The sequence below is a fragment of the Heliangelus exortis genome, chromosome 5 (assembly GCF_036169615.1).
Source record: "Heliangelus exortis chromosome 5, bHelExo1.hap1, whole genome shotgun sequence".
NCBI classification, from domain to species: Eukaryota; Metazoa; Chordata; class Aves; order Apodiformes; family Trochilidae; genus Heliangelus; species Heliangelus exortis.
In genome coordinates this window covers 35,474,292-35,494,898 of record NC_092426.1, presented here as the reverse complement: position 1 = coordinate 35,494,898, position 20,607 = coordinate 35,474,292, and the positions used below count along the sequence as shown (strand labels likewise).

The 20,607-nt window shown below is 39.3% G+C and overlaps 1 protein-coding gene across 13 annotated transcripts in view; it reads left to right on the top strand.

Moving 5' to 3' along the window:
- The window catches only part of DPF3 (double PHD fingers 3), a 166,609-nt gene that overhangs the window by 126,885 nt on the left and 19,117 nt on the right, over window positions 1-20,607 (top strand). For 6 of the 13 annotated variants that reach the window (XM_071744554.1, XM_071744553.1, XM_071744562.1 and 3 more), the window contains one exon: window positions 4,327-4,455. In XM_071744554.1, coding sequence (XP_071600655.1) covers window positions 4,327-4,455 — 129 coding nt within the window. The other 7 variants (XR_011726031.1, XR_011726033.1, XR_011726032.1 and 4 more) reach the window with 5 other exon arrangements.

The window sequence follows — 20,607 nt, the reverse complement described above, 5'->3', positions numbered from 1 at the left end:
GAAATTTCTTTGTATATTTTTCTTGGTATATTAATTTCTTGGTATAATTTTTCTAGAAGGAGCTTTCTTTTGTTATTAAACTGAAACCATAAGGGAGATAACTCCCAGGTTTTCTGATTACTTGGGGAGAGGAAAACAGAAGCTAGAACTCTGTTTAGAATCCCCTACCATCTAAATTAAGAAGGTACAGAAGTTATTTTAAATATACAAACTCAGTCAATCTAGTATTTTTCTGCAGAGAAAAGTTACTGTGTGATATCCTACCAAATTTATTCAATATACAGTACTTACTGTGCAAGAAGACTCCTGTGAATGATGTTACAATATTTAAAGTAGGCCTTGATTTTGCTTAGCTTGATACAGCTTGAAATTAACTTGATTAGGCTAAGAAGAAAGATACATTTCAGAATAAGCACCTACCAAAGTTATTTGGAAATACTGACTCAATTTTCAGCCTGCATCCTGTCTTCACAGGTCAGCAACAGAGAAACTTGTTTGAACTGTGAAGATGTTACTGTGTCTCTCCTTCATCCATTTTTTTAATGTATTTTTAAAAATGGTATACTCTGGTTTGGGGGCAGGTGTGGATGAAAACAGGGCCTTTGATGAACCTAGAAAGTGACTGAGCTGAAAGGGCAAGAGGTGCTAATGTAAATACATCCCCTATGAGCACACCTTAGCTCAGCCTGTACTCCTCCAAGCTTGTGAGAGCTTTTGATCTGTTGTTGCAGTTTGTAATGTGAAAACAAATCAGAAGAGTTTTGAGCAAGTTAGGGCAGGACCACAATTGGTTTTCAAGGTTTTGCTTTAAAGCAGTTTCTGATTCTGGGTGAACATATTTTAGACAAAATCCTTGGTTGTGGTCACCCACCCCATTGAAATGACTGAGCTAGCACTGAGTTACTTCTTTTTAGGTGATCTATTGTCTAGATAAAGCTAGCATCTTTTAGTTTGTGATTAATTTGTGCAAAAAGTGGATATCTAGTTAATTGCTATACACAAATGAAACACATCAGTCCTGTACAGAGTCACAGAATCACAGAATTGTCACGGTTGGAAAAGACCTCTAAGATCACCATGTCCAACCATCAACATCCCCTCCAATAAAATAAATAAAATATATTTATCAATATCTGTTTCACCATGACCACTACAGCATGTCCTGAAGTGCTTCACCTACATGGTTTTTAAATACTTCCAGGGATGGTGATTCCACCACCACCCTGGGCAGTCTGTTCCAACACCTACCAACACATTAGTCCCTAGTAATTTAATTGCTTTCACTTGTTCATCCATTCATATACTTACTTTTTTTAAGTTATTATATTGATTGAGAAGTGGGATTGGGGTTGGGCTTCTGGTGCATGATACCCTTCTCATGAATATTGCACATTAAATCTATCTTTACTTTCTTTGTTAATTCCCTCATCATTTGTAAACTACGGAAAAATAGAACTAAAAACTCCAAGGACCTGCACACAAAAACTCCTTTGAAAGTCAGAACTCTGTTTACTATCATCTGGAAATCTCTTTATTCTCAAACCTTCTGTAACTTAGCCTGGGGCTTAATTCACTGTACAGTACTGATCAACAAAATAAGCTCAAGTCAGGTTTGATTCTAGTTTTTGCACCTGTTAGAACAAAAAAAGCACTGAAGAGAATAACATTGCCTGGCTTATTTGGCCCTAGAGATGCACCATTTAAGACACCATTGATGTAACTTCAGGAACTTCTTGTGACCTTCCAGGCCTGACATCTCTATCACACACAACTGAGCCAGGGCCATACTTAAGAGTGACAAGCAATAGATTAGCAGATACACAATGACATTAAAATTTATATTTGAAGAAAAAAGAGAAGAGAAGAAAAAGGATGTAATAAAAAACTATGATTATTCTTCTGCCAGCAGTCTAGGAGAATCCCTTCAGCTTCACACACCACAGAAGAATTGGTCAGTATATGTATTTTCACAAAGTCCCCTCTCCTATTTCCAGTTTGACAGTCAGTGGATCTTAAGGTCATAAGTTGCACTGGAAAAATTTAAGTTAGTAAACAGAGATTATTAAATCAATTATACATTTCTGAGTGGTGGTAGTGGTGGAGCTTTCTCCTATGTCTGCAGGCCAGCAGCATGTATGTTTGTTTTTATGTGTGGCCTCACCACAGAATTTTTGTGTGCTCTTGAACAAGCCAGTTCATCCTCTACGTCCAGGTCTTTTAGCTGTAAAATGCAATGCTGACTCCTCACCCCAGCTTAATTAGGGCTCAGTAACACTTTGATTAGAGTCAATGGTGAAAGAGGCTTTTGACCTCATTGAAAGTTTTGCCCTCAGTACTAGGATCTTAGTATCTGTAAGCACTGTAAGAATCTTGGATGAAAGGTGAAGTAACGTAACAAGGAACAAAGAAAAAAAAAAATGACTGAACTTTGAGTTTGCTGAGTTTGCATTGCAGATGGCCTGTCTGTAGGTGCAGCACAATATAAATAAATTACTTAATTTTTTTCAGAATGGGGCTGTAGAGGGAAAAATAAATGGTAGGGAGATTTGCTTTTTATATGGAAAATATGTACAAGAAGCAACTTTATGATCATTTTGTTACAGCTCTTAAAATGAACCAGTGCACTAGGCTTCCACCTGGTTCCTGTTCTTTTTTGCTTATTGTGTATGCACATACTAAATACCTCTGTATAAACAGGCAAAGTGACACCATAAAACTGGGATCTTTTCTCTGGTTTTGGGAGGACAAGGGATCTGCTGATGAGGACCATTTTAGAGCAAAACCCATTGTTTAGTAAATACTGTCAGGGACTCAGCTACCATGCAGGAAGATACGGATGTATTTGCAGTCTTATGGGTTTCTTTACTTGTTTCTTTTTATTTCTTCATTTCACCTTACCTGCAGCCTTTCAGTTGCTGGTCTCCAAAAATCTCAGTCAATCAGCAGCTGGAAGTAAATGAATAAGTAGATGCATCCAAACCAGAAAAGCAGATTGAACTTGGAGGAAATTTTAATTTTAAGTGTATGTCTTGGACTGCTACCAGAAGCCCTTTAGAATGTCATTGTTCTTTGGGGGAAATTTGGATGTGGACAAGAAGACCATTAATAAAGGCTGTCGAAACATCTGTTAAAAATATGCAAGTTACAAAATATGCATTTAAGAGAGAATTATTTCTAGATGGTACAGTTTAAGGATCTTCATTTTCTAGTTTGTAGAAATCTTCATCAGGTAGGATTAGACCAGGTATACTACTGGAATTTTTAAGTTAAAAAAGAAGAAACAAAGACCAACCATTCCTCTCACTCTGAGTTTCTAGTTAGAGAATGCAGGAACAAGAATTTTTCCCTCTCTGGAGAGCAAAGGAGAAAAATGGCAGTTGTGAGTGAGAAAACCACCACATTGCTGTTCTGCTCAACTGAGAGGAATGCAGGAGACCTCTGCCCTTCTCTCCTTTCTAGGAGTTCTAGGGGAACTGCCTTCTCCTCCACTTAAGACCCACTGTGTGCCTGTTCCTGTTCAGCCATTCCTAGCTGGAAAGTAAAAACATAATTTCCCATCTTTTTTTTTTTTTTTTTTTCCTTGGCTGAAAGAGTTTTAAAATCTGCTGATTGGGATATATCTGCCCTGGGGTTGACTCTGCACCTGTGCTGGGGTGGTGCTGGACCTGCTGCCCTCCCCACTCCTCCCAGGGGACATGCAGTCTGCTGTAGGTAAGGTTAACCCTTGGGGACCAACCAACAATAACTCCTTGTGAATTAATAGTCATGGACATTTGAACCAACTTCTTCACTAAGCACACCCTGCCACTCTGAGGTGTACCAAAAACCAGCTACTTGAAACAAAACAAGTTAGGGTACCTAATCCCCCCCCTTCACCTTCCTGTTGGTATTTGAGTTTGAGGGAATGTATTTTTTCCTTCCTTTATTTATATATTTTGGGTTAAAGCTGCTGACTGCTGTCTGAAAAACCAGGCTTGGCTGACTGACAGCTTAGGTTGGATTCTCTATCAGTGCTTGTTTCTGTGCCTGAACGTGTTACGAAGTCCCCAAACTGTACAGGGATCTTTGGCACCAAGTCCTTGTGAGGGACCAGCCCAGCTGACACTAATAAAGGTAATGAAGAAGTACATTTCAGGCAAAATAGACATAACACAGGATGTACATGAAATAGAGGTGTTTTATACAGTTGACTTTTTGCTTTCATTGACAATATTTTGGGAAGACTCTGGCCTGCAAGCTCACTGACTTAACATCGTATCAGGAAAAAGGGGGAAATGTCCCAAACCAGTGCTCTTTGAGTAAAACTGATTTCTAACCCAACTGCAGCCCAGAAAGGACCGGACGGGGTCATCATTCCCAATAACTACTGTGACTTCTGCCTCGGAGGCTCCAACATGAACAAAAAAAGTGGCCGGCCTGAGGAACTTGTATCGTGCTCAGACTGTGGGCGCTCTGGTAGGTGACTCCTTGCATCTTTCTTGTACAAAGGCATTTGTGTGATTTGTTTTTTGCTCCTTCTGAAGATTTTGAAGAAGGGAACCAGGGAGGGGACAGAGGACAAGGTCTTTCCCTCTTGTCTCTGTTTGTGGGAAAGGATGACGGGGAATTTTTCTGTCATGAAACGCGTTGTTGGATCCATGTTTTTAAGCTAATGGGGTCTTGCAAAATAATAAAGTTTGAATGTATTTATTGGCTTCTGTGAACATTGGTACATTGTACTAGTTCTTCAAATGGAAGGAAAAAATTCTGGGACGATGTTATAGAATGGGCTCTGTCTTCAAATGCTGCAATTACAAATATAAATTACTTACAAGATTTATGAAAGTTGCATGACAAGCATTTCCATTGATTACACATTTCATGCATTTCTTCATCCAAAAAAGAAAGAGGGAGGAAATTACAGGGTAGGGATATGGGTAGCTGTCAAGAATTATCCTCTTACAAGATGACTATTATTAATTTTGTTTAAAGAGGTTTTTATTTCTCTGTTTTCTTCTCTCTTTTAAAATGTAAGCAATTGTGTCTTTCCCATTCTGAGTTGTCTTTATTTCTGGACTGTTGTTTTCTTCCTTCCTTTCTTCCTTTTTTTTTTTTTTTTTTTTTTTTTTCTTTCTTTCTCTTTTTTGGGGGGGAAATTTTATCCCAGCTGAGCAGTTATTTATAGCTTGTGTGGGAGATGATGGTCATAAAGGGATGCGAGATCTTTAACTGCATATTCCAGCTTTGGTGAAAGTTTCCAGTTGTGATATTTCTGGACAGTGATAATACTAGTGGTGATAAGACCATATGGAAAAAGCAAAGAAACATTGAAATCCAGTATTGCTGCTGCTGCTTCTGTACTGTAGTCACTGAAAGATGTCTGCTGCGTTGATGGCTGAAATGCAACTTGGAATGATCTTGTGCCAAGGGAATGGCCTTTCCATGCTCCCACTGAAATTCATAGTAAGCCTCTTACCACAGTCAGTGGGAGCAGGACTAGACTCTCACTGACAAATTGCCTTCTGCAGTTGGTGTGACCTCTGAAGATATTCTGAAGTGATACTGACTGGTCACCAGAGGACTGATGGCAACCCCTTTGGTTTTCTCCAGGGGCATCATTACAAGTGCTGTGCAGTCAGGGCCATGGACCTTTTAGTGTATATGTGTTTGCTTCTTAATAACTGCAGGGGGAAACTCATATGGTCTGTGGTGCCATCTTGGAAGATTATTGTCCTTCCCTTTGATTGTTATAGTTCAACATATATATATATTGATATATATATATATATATTATTTCAGCATTGTCCTGATACAGCACAGTGAGATGGATCCGTGATTTTTTGCTATTTAAACACTGCTATGGTGATTATATCAAAATGTAACACAAACACATTAATTCCCTTGATTCCTTTAGTGTGATAGAACAAGTAGATGGGCTGGTAATCTAAACTGTGCAAAATCAGTTCCATTAAATGTTATTCTTGTACGAATTCTGACCCACCTGGGTCATTCACAGGGGTCTGCAATGGTGTGACTGATGTATGATGGAAGTGATTAAGGTACAACCACACACTAATCTGTAAACTAAAACAATGAAACCTCATTGGTGGCTGCCATCTTTCTCTTTCTTGGTAATGGAGAACATTTTCATTATACCGAAAGAGGTGTCACGGAAATTATATTGTTTCTTCCCTTCACCAAGCCAGTGAAATCACATCTCTACAAGGTGGTTCACTTGCCAATTATTTTGTTACATCCATTTTCTTTTTGTGAACAGGATTTAATTATTTGTGTCTCAAGCAATGCAGTGTACTTGTTATATGGCTGACTCCTCTAGCTGGAGCGAGGACCAAACAGTTGGTTACTTAATACCACGCTACTCTTTCTGAATAATAAAATAGCCATTCCCTAAAATCTCACACTCTCATTTTGCTGGAGCACAAGAGACGTCTTTTTCTCTACCTTTCCTGAAGAGGGAATTTGAAGGCTATACTATTGATCACATAACGTGTTTGACAGAGAGAAAGCAGACCTCACTTTTGCAGATTTCAGTATCTGACTTCTCTTTTTAGGAGTTTTGTTTTAGTTGTTGTTGCCTCTGTTGATGTCCTGTGTGGAGAATTTCCTGTTCCATACTGAAAGTTGGATTGACTCACACACATTTGAATTTTTCAGCGTTCTCTAAGACAGGTCGCTTCTCAACTCATTTGGTTTAGATCTTGAACTGTATATATTTGTTTTGTTTTATTTTACTTGATTTTTGAAGGAGATGCCATGAAATCGGAATAAAAGCACTTGTTTAGATTACTTTCACTTAGTCTTCAAAATGTATTTCATTTTGTCTACATAAGAGGCTCTTTAGGATCAGGTGAAGGACAGGAATAAAAAATAGTCCAGAGGTTGATGAGGGGGTTACAATTCTGTAGCAGTAAATCTGTGACAGCTGATGCCAGTCTGAAGGGCAGTCATTGTGCTTACAGCTAACGGTGTCTAATTACTTATATGGTCTAAAAATCTTTTAAAATTGATCTAAGTAATCACAAGAAAACTTTTTAATGTCTTTGGAAGAGAGGAAAACATGATTAACCCTTTCGCTGCCATAGCTACGGGCACCTGTGGTGTTTGCAGATTTATTTTTTTTTTTTTTTGATTTTCCTTTGAAAGAGAAACCGATCCTTTTTTATTTCTCTGACTGCAGTTCTGCTGTTGAGGTGCGCGGGCACGTACCTACGGGCTCGATAGTCTGAATTGTTTAATAATAATGATGATTAAAAAAAAAAAAATGATGATGATAATGATGCCTATTGCTTAACCCATGTGCTGATATATTCATCATACATGTCAGCTCATTTGGGAAGAGAAGGCAGGAGGGACGAAGCAGCGCCAGCACGCACTACGGAGGACTTGTTCGGTTCCACGTCAGAAAGCGACACCTCGACCTTTCATGGCTTTGACGAGGACGATGCAGAAGAGCCTCTCCCAAGCCGAGGAGGTGGCTGTGGTGGCAGCTCTCCCTCTGCAGACAAAAAGGGTGGCTGCTAAAATAACTAAAAAAGACACACAAACTCTGAGCGATTCGCTGTCCTTTTTACTACTAGGATTATTATTATTACCTTTTTTTCCTAATTTTAGGTCCTTTTTTTTTTTTTTTGTTGTTGGTTTTTTCTTTGTTGTCATTTTTGTTGTGGGTTTTTGGTTTTGTTTTGGGTTTTTTTTCTTTTTTCCGTGGGGTGTACACTGAAAGCACAAGTGTTTAAAGCTCTTGACAACTACTTTGAAGAGACAGAAGGTTTTGATTTTCATGTTATTTTTTTCATTTTAATTTGTTTTCCTCCCACCTCCCCCCTTCTCTTTCTCTCTGGAAACTTAAAAGGTGGATTTGATATTTTTTTTTAATTGTGAGCAGAGTTGATTTTCTTGTCTTTTAATATATATATCAGCAAACCACAAAAAATACAGATGGGTTGGAGAGCAGAAAGCAAACCCAAATAGGTTTTTTTAATTATTATTATTTATATATTCTATATATTATTAGAAAAAAACTACTTTTTAAATAAAAATACACAAAAAAACCCACAAAAAAAAAAAAAAAAAAAAAAAAGCAATGGATGTCTACTTGATTATAGGACTGTTTCTAGAGAACCACTGTGGGCGAACTATCGGAGGACAAGGAAACCCTTGATGTGATGGCTTCTCCATTTTGAGATTTTGCACTTACTGTAGAATGTGGAGTTTGGCTCCTGTACACCTGCTACCCTTGTCTTTAACATCCTGAAAATACAAGCAACACCACTGAAGACCATGACCTTGGGGAACACATTTCCATCCCTCCTTTGGACACCTTTACACTCTCTTCCTCCCTGAACCCCTTCATGTCTTCCTCACTCCGTTCTACTTTTTTTTTTTTTTCTTTTCCTTCACCTTTCACCTCATGGACAGCTATTTCCAAGCACAGGGATGGAATATGAATGGCAAGTCATAGACATCAAAGACAAAACAGATGGAGGAGCAGAATCATGGAAGAAATGACATGGAAAAATACCTCACCTGTACTTTTCTTTCCATTTAAAATTTTTGATTCGCAGCATTTTTTTTTTCCTGTTCCACCCAGTTTTTTTTCTCACTGTAGTGTCTTGTGAGACACTTGGTTTGCTTTTCAATATCTTCTCTTGAAATAAGCCAAAGCAATACTCATTAAAGTTCCAAGGGCAATGGAGAAGAGAGGGACTCCCTTTCCGGCGACTTTCCCAGAAAGGAGGAAGAGTGCAGCAGGATTTGAAAGGTATGTCTGAGCTGAAATGTCTTTCACTCAATTGTAATATCTCTGTGCCCTGGATTTTCAGCAGACCCTTGCCTGAGCTTTGTTGTGGGAGTAAGTCCTGTGGACTTCATTCTGTTATGAGTGTGCGCCACGTTCAGACCCCTGCTGAAGTTAAAGGGAAGTTCTGTGGGAGTGGAATCAGCCTCATGTGCAGTCAGGAGTGATCCAAAAGGAGTCAGTCTGTAGGTTATGTTTTCTGTCCTAATGCAGGAAAATAATCTTCCTGGAGGGGAGGATAAGGATATCTTATCCTTCTAAGGATATATTTTTACTGATACGGAGAATGCCAAACAAGGTGAAATCACAACCTCATTTAAATCGGAGGCAAAATAGACATTTATCTGGGCAGTACCTTACCCTTTAGCTGGAGGTGTGTGGTTTTGACACCAGAATCAAAATCTCAAGCTTGCAATGGAAACTTTGGCTAAATAATGTTCTAGTGCACCAGTGAAGCCTATCCAAATGAATTCTGTTTCCCCTGTTTCGTTTGCTAGGGTAGAGCAATACTATCTGTAAGAGTTCTTTCAACCCTTTTTTGCCCACTATAGACCTTAAAAAAAGGAGAAAGGATGCAGTCTCTGTCTTTTTATATTATTCCCTTTAAACGTGGAATAAACAGTGGCCAGGTTCTTTTGGTTACAGAGGCATAGATCCAGAATACGTGCTACTGATGTCTAGGTTACATTAATGATCTGCCTTCAGAATGGTGTTACAAAATGTTATGAAATACCTCTGTGTGTTTATACCATTCCATTCTGGGGCATTACAGAGCCATGTACACCTGCTAGGAGAAAGCTTTGTTTAAGCTTTCCCCATATTAATAATCATTTTCTGTTTCTATTCTGTTCCTGCTGGTATATTATAATCAATCAAGTGTTAAATCAATGATATTTTGACTTGTCAATGAGAAGTGCACTTTAACTGAGAAAAACATTAGTTCCTTCCACAACTAGTCCTTATTTCTCCCTTATTTCTCGTAAGATAAATTTCTAGTATTTTGCTGTTCTTCCATATTTACTAAAAGATGAAAATTCAGATGGTTTCCAGGGTTGAGGCACAGACATAAAGGCATCTGCTTTTACGAAATCCCTGAGTTAGGACTTACTTAGCATATTTTTATCATTTTTTAGATATGTGTGTGTGCTTATATGTAAACGTATCTCAGAAATATATATACACAGACACATGTACACATACGGTAATGCAGACATTAAAATAAAGAGCAACAGAAGTCAATACAGAAGTCACTTCCTAACCAAGAATATGTAGAACCAGCCCTTATGCAGGCTCACTTGTTCCATATTGACCTTATTAAAACCAAAAAGCAGTATCAGTCAAGTCCAGTGGATTTTGTCCAGACTTACATTAATGTAACTGAAAGCAGAATCTAGTCTGGTAGTAGACTTGTTCCCAGTATGCAAAGAAATACCTCAAACGTTATAAAATTTTAAAAATTAAGTACAAATTGATTTCTTCTGCTACTCCTGCCCTTCAATTCCTGCACGTACATTTTTGATGCTACTACTAAATTCTCTTCCTTTAAAATTTTTGTTTCTTTTTCTTGCTACTCTTTGATGTGCCCGTGTAAAGGGATAACAGAAGAGGCACAAGTACCTAGAAATGTGCCAAGCCCAGAGTAAACAAACAGTATGATTTCTTGCATCCATCTTGCATCTACTTCTTGTATCCATGTAGCAGTCATGTCAGACAGATTAGAAGGTTAAGAAAAGGGTTTTAGTCTTACCCAGAGTTCCTCAAAATCCAATCAGTGCATGCTTTAACAGGAAAAGACTCACAGTAGGGATGGAGACTTGAAGAGTTCGATTTTCTGAAAGTAGCAGGTAGTTCACTCAATCTTACACTGCCTGAGAATTGCAGGCTTAACACAATTGGCACCAGCCAGCTGCACCTGGCCACTGCTGCAGGGATGGCAACACAGAGCCCAGCATTTGCTCTGGGCTGCATTTACCCAACTTTTTGCAAGCTGTTACAGCCCAACTTGAGCTCTGTGCTGAATACAGTCCTCGTAGCACCTGAGCTGGCTGAACCCTACCTAAAGTACATCTTTCTGAAGAACTCCACTCACTGCATCAACGGCAGAATAGCCATACTCTAAACATATTTTTTTCCAAGTCCTTACTATTGTCTTTTGTGAACCATGCCTAACACATTTTGGGCTCTTCTGGAATACAATGATCACATGCCCATCATTCATTAATTCTTCATTTAGTTTCACAAATGCAGTTGCTGTAACAATGAGCACAGTCCTCATCCTTTCGCAACCTCACCACCCATCTTTGTGACAACTGAGTAGCACTGTACCCTCAGAAAGAAGCCACAGCAGCTCAGAGAATACATAAAAATTGCCAACTGACATTTATTATAAATAGCATAGAACGTTATCCATCACTGTTATTTGTACCATTAATGTGTAAATGGACAGTCACTGGTTCAATCTCGTCCTGAGAGACGAAGCAAGGTAAAATAAATTCATCATTATGGAGAGCAGAGTAGTCCTTGGATTGCTGAAGATGTCTTATTAGAGTGAGGTAATCAACGTGAGTTCAGTCCAGCAGTGTGATACTGACCATAGGAAGGCATCAGTCATAGGGAGGAAATTAAGATGTAGAGGTGGAAGCTGAAAGAGTACTTGCTGAAGCTAGGCTGTAAAGCAGTGTTAGTGGTAAATATTGAATGGAGTGTTGATGTAGAAATGAAATATTCTCAGGGCAGGTACTGCCAGAGTGGAAGCTTGGAACAGGGGAAGGTTGGTAAATAGCTTATAAGTTAAAGATTAAAGCAAAGAAAAGGGGTTGCTACATGAGACCCTCTCAAATGGATGAGGAGAAGAGGACAATGTTAATGAGGCAGGAAATATATAGGAGGAGATTTAATATGTGCAACAAAAACAAACAAACAAGCAAAAATCCAAATGAACAAAAAATAAATAATAATTTAGAAATAATAATAATAAAAAAGGAGTCTGACACTAGCACATCCATGTCAGAAATGAGGGAATTGCACTGTCAAGTGTCTCTTCAAAGACACATAATTCCTAAACCAAACTAGGCTGACATAAAGAGAGTTTTCAACCTGAATTCCAGGTTGTACCTGAAAAATAGAATCATCTTTGAAATCAGAAAGGGATGTGATGCTCTGTAACCCAGTGAATTCATCAGTTCAATAAGACCTGCTGTTCTGAGCTTTGTAAGATCTTTAAAGGCACGTCCTTCAGCTGGCTCTCCCAGTCCTCTTCCAAAGATGTCCTTATTAGCAGAAGGTTAGCACAAAACTGTCCAAAGATTCTCCTCAAACATGGTCCCACACAAGCCATGTATGAAATAAGACAGCTCCAAAGTAAAATGTTAATAAACAGGTATTTTATATCAGACCCTAAATTCAGGCTTTTCTCTGTTTAATCATGTGAGCCACCTCCCCAGGCGCTTTTCTACTGCTCCATGCTAAAGGATCATGCAAAAGCCATAATTTCCTGAGCCATCCTCTGCAAACTCTGATTCACAGATGAGAGCAGGAGAAATAAGGAAGTGATGTGTTGCTTGAGCAGCTGATTAAGGGTAAAAAGGCTGTGTAAAGTGTGCACTGATCCTTAGCATATTCCCTTTAGTGGCACTTAAGTAGTTGACATTTTAGCAGGGCAGACATCAGCTCTTGCATGAAAACAGTATAAAATTTTAAGCATACTAATAGATGTTGAGAAAATATTAAGAATGGAGGGGATTTCACATAACAGTTAAAAAGTAGAGGGAGACCACGAGGTATGTGGCAGAACAGGGATAGAACTTAAATCTGTTTTGCTTCACTTTGCCTCTCTTCCCTCCACCTGGACAGCCCCCAGTTTTCTGGGTTGTATATTTACTTGTTGCATAGGTAGTGGTGCTTGCCATGTACTGAAATGATGAGCCCAGGCTGCTGAAACAAGGTCCAAAGAGAACTTCACCACTGGCTTCAGAAGGATTAGCACTGAGCTTTCTTACTTAGTGCTTTTATTGAATGAAACCTCACTGTTAATTCACTTGCAAGGCTGGTGTAGACAAGCTCTGAGATTGTCATTTGTTTCAACAGAATATGTTATTAGAATCCCCTCCCCACATTGTTTTGCCTTTGAGCTTTTACATTAGTTATTCATTTTGAGTTCTAGTTTGCCATTTTGCAGACCTCAGCTTAGGCTTTTGATTGAAGACAGAGATTCAGTTTGCTGCCTGCTGATGCATGGAGCAAATGAGAACTGCACCCAGAGACTTACTAAGTCTGGGCACTACTGCATTCTCCCCTGCCTCCTTTGCCTTCCTTTGATTAATTCTTGCAATGATATTTTGAGATGGGCCCTAAAATTATAATTCAAATACCATCAAACTATGGAGCTTTCAAAGCCTGGCTCCTCATGCGATTTCCCTCTTCCCCATGGCAAGCAGTTTTACTGAATCCATTCCTCAAGCAAACGTTGTATTGACCCCACTGGGAGTCATCTTATTAGAAAACCTGTAAGATCTGCCCAGTGTGTTTTGTGTGGCAACATTTATAGGTGTTTCCAATAAACACCAATTCCTTATTCTCTGTGATTTTTTTCTTATTTATATAAAATTTGTAGCTATAAGTATATGTAAAGTATGAGACACATGCGTGTGTCCGTGCTGGCATGGGGTTGTTTTGACAAACCCTCACAGTGCAGGAATGTAGCCAGGCTGAATTTTTGCTGACTGAACTATTACAATTACAATAGACCCTACCAACCTTTGTTCTCTTTGCCAGGTACCTACCAAGGTTGAAAAAACCCAACCTGTATAAATACCATAAAATACTGAAACTGGGTCAGAACTCTTTTCACGTCCTTCATGTATTTCCATTAGCATTAAATTACCAGTTCCAGAGAAGACAAGTTGTGATAAATTTTAGAAAAAAACCCCACAGCTCTTGGGATTTTAGGTTCTGATAGCCTGGTTAAGGGGATGCTGACAGCCCATATCTTTCAGTTATTCTTTTAGTCACTGGTAGTTTCTAAGATTTTGGAACTTCATGTCATCCAGAACTGATATGAGAGGTGTGGGAAAGACACGGAGGGAGGCATTTGCCTTCTGTGGAAATGAAGAGATTATTTTGTTTGCTATTAATACTGGCAGGAGCTTAGTAGTATGTAACTTAGTCAATTAATGGATTAAATGCAAAGCAAAATGCAGTCTTTCACTTATTTTCAGCAGTTATCACATTGCTGCCACCCTATGTGTATCACTCAGACTTCTAAAACTCTCTTTTGAGCAGCACTGCCTGCACTTGTGGCTCTCTACAAATAATTAGTAATATAGAGAGGTAATCAGAGCAGGATTTCATAAGCAAAGGTCTTACCCTTTAGTGAAGGTACAGCTATCAAAGCTGAATGATGAAAATTATTTAACAAAGTTCACAGAAAGAAGCACTGACAGTGTTCCATGCCTTTCTTTTGGATATGCTCCTTCATGTCCTACTTGTTTGCTTTGTATTCACTTATGGCTCCCACGGCCAGTTGAAATTGAGTCTGTCAAGCTGTATTTTCAAAGAACTAGAGTGCCAGCAGTGTTGGAAGGTTGGTTTGTGCTGCTTCTGGTTTTTTTTTTTTCTTTTGTTTTTTGGTTTGGTTTTTTTGTCTGAACACTTGCTTTTGTAGTCTGTTTGAGTTTGTTTAGTTTTACTTTGTGTTGCTTTTCCCTCTGCAGTCAGCCCTGCCCTCCTGGACTCCAGCATCCTTCAAGCAAGACATTTCAGAAGAAGGCCAAGGGAAGCCAGGATGCTTTGATACTTCTCCTCTCCTTGCCCTGACCCTTCCATACCCCTGTTTCATCTGGCACAGGAGCCTGGACTGTGGGAAGTCATCCATCAACTCTTGAGAGAAGTTCTGGGGATGCCCTAAGCTGGTGCAATACAAAGAAGTTTTTTAAAGTCTTGATTTCACTTTCTTTTACGTGTGTGTATGAACCCAGGTCAAACTGGAATTGATCTACAGTAGAACTGACTGAAAAACAAACAAACTGAAAAAAAGACTTAACTATTTTATTTATTTCAATATTTAAGAGCGAAAAGAAGTGCTGAAGTTGCACAGTATTTTTGTTTTAAATACATTTTACTTCAGATTTTAAATGCAATTTTGTGAAGACATGAAATTTTAAAAAGCACTTAATGTAAAATAAAGACTGAATATTTACTTTAAGGAAAAAACCTTTTTTAAATAATGAAAATAAAGATCAACTCTGCTCTCTCTCTCTTACTTTAAAGAAGCCATTCATACATGTGCTGGGTATCTTTGTTTTTTGCAAATTGGATGTGGTAAGTGAAGATTGTTCTGGTTTACTTTCTCCTTAATGGCATTATCGTGTTAGATGCTTAAAACTTTCTTTGCTGTACTTTGTTATGCACAAATCAGAACAAAAACTGTTGAAATAGCAATGACCAGGCTCAGTGACTGGATTTTTTTGTTACCAGATTTTGTGTCCAGTTCAAAGAACTGTTTTCTCCCAGTAGGATTGATGTGTCTCTTCTGCACAGTAAAAGAGATTTGCTCTTGAGCAACTATGAAATTCTTCTGCTGAAAGAGAGATTTGAAAAAAGGGAAAACAGCTCTGTTAATTTTAGTTTTGGTTTTTTGGTTTTTTTTTCCTTTGGTAATTCCACAGCCGATTGTGAGTTCGTTGTGAGGGAAATATCTAAATTTTCAAGTGCTCTTGGCATGGAGTTCCTGGTTGGAGTCAACAATGATGCCATGTGTAGAAACTCTGTGTACTTCAGCCCTTTCTTAAGTGGTAGTGGACTTTGAGAAGCTTCCAGGTGCACCTGCATGTCAGCAGTAGGTAATGGGTTACACAGCAGGAGGAGAATATGTGTTCCTGCATGTACCATCCTAAACTGTCCTGTTGGGCAGTGGTGAGGGATGTTCACATCCTGAATTCTAAGCTTTTTGCTGTCTTTTTAGTGAAATAAGGTGTTCTACTCCATACAAGCACTGGAGGATTTTGTTTGCTGCCAAATTTGCTAACTGTGGGTAGTTCAGGGCTGTTTGCTGTTGTGTGATGCTGTCTAGTGAGGATACAGGGTAGCCTTGTGTCCTAGGAGAAGGAGATTGGACTGGGCTCTGAGATTAGCTTCTCCTCTGCAATGGGGTGCCAGATGTACCTATTGGCACAGAGCCAGGGTGGTTATGTTAACGTGGCTTATCTTGGCTATTGGAGTGAAAAAAACCCTGTGTCTAAAAAAATGGATCCTGACTTGGTGAAGCTGCCAGAGCACCTGATTCTGCATCATGTTTCTTGCACACCCAAAACTCAAACTCACCTCACTGAGAGGTTTCCATGTGTCAGTAGCAGCAGATTTTGTCCCTTTTTCCCTTCCCAGTCTCCTGCTTTTTCCCAGATTCAACACGTAGGGCCAAAAATAACCATGTAAGACGAGTGGTAAACCTGATTCCTGCTCCCTTTAAGTGACAAAATGTACGTGCTAATCAGGCTCTTTAGCAGGATGGGGTTTGTTTTGTTCATTTTGTTGGTTTCTAAACTTGCAGTAGGGAACTGCCTCTACAGAAAAAAAAGAAATCAATTTTTTTTCACTAAATATGACAACGCACAAATGTAATGAAGACTTGCAAATTACAGGGTCTGTGTTCAGTTTGTGTAATATTCCTTCCAAATAAAAGTTCTGCTTTGAATGCCCCTACTGTATATTCCTCTGTAAATATTACTTTATCAAACCAATCCCACAAGATCATTTTTAGTGCAAATAATCTTCTAGAAGAAAGATTCTTCTAAAAGACATTGTTGAGTAACAGACTTGTACATATACTTTTCTAAGGTCTCCATTGTTTATAATACTCTCTTTGAAGCTTAAAATAAAACTTCTTCCTCCATTGATTTTGTTTCCATTTTCCAGTTTGTAAATTATGACTTTTGTCCCTGGATTTTTGCTTTGTATTTCTCTAGCTTGATGCTAGGAATTCTCTTCCTTTTTCTCTTTTACTTTCTCTTCTCCATTCATGGAGCTACAGACACTGATCCTCTTGCTTGCTATAGTGAAGGCAGGCAGGAAAGAAAATATGGTTTTTGTGTTGGGCTTATTTTAAGAGTTGTTCCCTACCATTTGGTGATAATAGAGGATCTTCCTAAATGTGTTTGTATTTTAATAACCTTTTCCATGACATTAATAGAAATGCCTTAAGTTAATTTAGATTCATATGTTAAGTCATAGCTTTTCATGTAGATTTTAGTGACATTGCCTTAACAGGTCCTGACCTCACCTATGCCATTTCTAATCCTGTCATGGGAGCAACTGGAAACCTTGGTTCCCTTTGCTATGTTGCAAAGTGCAGGCATGAACCTTCCCTTTCCCTTTACACTTTAGATCAGTGAGATGCTTGTATAAGGTGGGAAGAGAAAGAGGGAATACTGTTTCAGATTAGATGCCATCTTTTTAGATAACTCTTTGTGTCTTCTTCCCTGAAGCTCTGTTGCCTTTCCTCTGCCTTGCCATCAATTTCACTGCTATCAGTAGGGGCTAGAGATGGCCCTTTTTACTTTGGCAGTTGCTTGCAAAAATAGCAGCTGAGGTGTAGTTTTTCAGAGATCTTCTGATGTGGGTACAGATCCTTTAGAGCAATGAACTGTGCCCCTATCTGACCCCCACTCCTCTCTCTCCCCATCCTCCCCCCCGGAGATTATATGGCAAATTATTCCTAAAGAAGGTGTCAGGAATTAATCAAGTCAGGCAATTTAGGAATTCTATGGAATTGTACAGATGAGCTCATACCTACCTGATTTTTAGCAGTTGTGTGTAACAGAGGGTGTGCCTTTACAGCAGATAATTAACTATTCTTGGTTGTGTTTTATAGCTTTTCCCTATGAAGTGTTATTTTTTACATATATAATCTTAATTTCGATTAGTGTTTTATTTCTTTGCTCTTTCTTCAGGTGAATATGATGTGAAAACCTCATTGCTTGCCTTTAGACTTTCTCTTCACCTATGTAAAGCCTTTGGTCCATTCCTTAGATGAAGGAAAGGCCATTGCAGCTTTTTTTTTTTTTTTTTTTGCTGCCTCAGTCCCTGTGGCTCTTTGGAACCTGTTTGAGATCAGGTAAAGCAGCTTTTGGACTCCTTACTGGGCTGTCCTCAGGTGTTCTGGGGCTAAGGATGTCTTTCCTTCCTTTTCACCTCTCAGGCACTGGGGGCCAGAGGCAGCTGAGGAGGTGGAGTAAGGTGCTAACTCTATTTCTGAGCCACGCTGGGATAGTCTCCATTAAGTGCATAGAGGGTGACAGGATTGCTGGTTTTAAAGCCATTCCTAGCAACTTCCAAATTCCTTTCTACAATTTGCTTTCAGATATTCTCACAGTAAACTCAGTTGCTGGCCTACAAAACTACTTCTCCATAGGGACTCCATGGGGGGCAAATAATCTTCTTTTCCTGCCCCAAAGCAGAGAGGAGGGAGGGTGAGTGTTGGCAGATCCTGAGTTCCCAACCATTGCTGCTTTGGTTGTTCTCCGAGCTCCTCTTGAGCTTTCTGACATGTTGCGTAGGACAGAGAGATCCAGACAGAGGTTGGGCTGAGGGCAAAGCTGAATGCTGACAAATCAAAGAAGGGAAAGTTGAAGAAAGGAAGGAAGGAAACTGTGGCATTAGTGCACTTTGCTTGTTCAGTAGGTCATCTCCCATTTTAACTCAGTTGTCATTTTCATTGTCCCAGTGTGAGGGATACAGAGAGCAGAGCCAGATGTTTCTGCTAAGGTAACCAGGAGTGAAACTGTACATTGGAATTGGCCTTTATGGATGTCTGTTATTACCCTGTTTGGATGAATGGGATCCTTCCCACCACAACAGAGCTATTGTTACAGGCTGACAGACTCCAGAGAACAACTGTGTAACTCTTATTTCTTTAAACATTTTTGTGCCTCTTTTGTTTGTGTGGGGTATTTTCTGTGTGGTTTATGGTTTTTTTGCCACAGGCCTGGAAATACAAATGTTCTAAAGGAAAGTTTTAATTTTGCAGAACTTATCTGAACAGAAAAAAATACAACTGTTCCCTAAGGCCCAGAGCAGATTTACATGGGCATGCTGGTTAGGAAGGTATCTTATTTCCCTGTCTGGAGAAGGGTTCTTGCTGGTGAAAGTCAGGCATGTGTCCTGGTTTGGGCCAGGATAAAGGTAATTTTCTGTCTTGTACTTTTGCTTTCAGCTAAGTCTCTTGTAAGTAGCTGAAGAGGGAGCCAAACTGTTTGCCATCATTGGAGCAGCTGAGGGGTGTACTCCAGAGCCAGGTTTCCCTGGACTGAGACTGAGTCTGAAAGCTGGCAAGGCTGAGGGCTGGAATCTTGAGTTCTCTAGGTAGGCTGAACACAGCATTGAATTTTTTTGCTTTTTATTTTTTCGAATATTGGAGTGGCTTAAGATTTATTCCAAACTTTTCCCTGGAATCAGAAAAAATCTGGTTAAATTTGCATCTTGGAGCCGTTTGCCCTATTTATAATTAGATCTATCAGTCTACAGATGATAAAAAAAAAACAAAACCAAACCATGACCACTGCTCTCTGCAACAAAGCTTTTAATGCACATTAGCAATGACATAAACTTTCTCTGATCCATGTCCTTAGTGGTGAAGATGGCCAAGTAGGGCCTCAACAACATAAAGCACATGGAGCAGAGAAGATAAGGGACTACTCCCCTTAGCTTTGGCTGGGTTTGACCAAGCTGTGGCTTGACGTGTTTAAGATGTAAAATTGTATTTCCTTTGCTGCACCAAAGCTGGTGCATTTGCCACAGCTTAGTCCTATCTTTGATTTTAATGACTCAAGAGGAGAGCTATTAATCTGTGGCATCTTAATTTCAACAGTATATTTCTTTAAAACCTGACTGCATTTTTTGCTGTTTCAACAAATGCTCCTGCTGTGAGTGTGTGTTAGGAACTACCATCAATCATCTGGACTTTGATGAAGTCTTTGTCTTTGCAACCTGTAATTCTTCTGATTCCATGAAGAACTTACCTTTTAAAAAGAAGAGTTGTCTGGAGTGCTGTGTGGTGGCTATTATTGCCATCTAGGATATAATTAGAAACAGATTTGTTCAGTGTTGTGTAAGATAGCTGTGGCAGCTCTGAATGGTCTACAAACCAACTATGGCAGTGTTATGGGAAATTCAACACACTTGGAACACTCAAGCTGGGTGGTGGGCTGAAGCTCATGGTGCTGCCTGCCTGAGAGGCAGAGGGGTTTGAGACCTCCTGCTTTGAGACCTCAGCTGATGGATGGTACCTCTTGAGCAGGAACAGATGTAGCCTCCCTTCAATCTCCTACAGTGCATCGTTTTTTTGGGTTTTTTTTTCAGAGTGGAGTTTCATTTCTCAGTGCTGTTTGTCTCCCATAACTAATTCTTAGTGAGACCTTCTAGTTTTATCTCTGGGATTGCACAGGTGTTGAGTCAGTTTTTACTTGGACTGTAGCCCCTTCTCATTATGTTTCTTCAGTCTTCACTGGTAGTTTCTTGGCATCAGTGGCTTCTTTGTGGACTTCAGGAAGAGAATGAACATGATGAGATCTTTCAAATGTAGCCCTCTTTTTTGGAACGAATTAGAAATTTTAAATAATGCTGGAGAGAGTTTTGTCAAGCATTGCTGAAGCCTTAGCTTACTAATTTGGATTTCTTTCATCAGCCAACAGCCATTAACTTCAGGAAAGCAGGTGAAGGGCTTTTCACCAGAGGGGGTAGTGATAGGATAAGGGGTAATAGTTTTCAGCTGAAAGAAGGTAGATTTAGGTTAACTGTTAGGAAAAAATTATTCACCA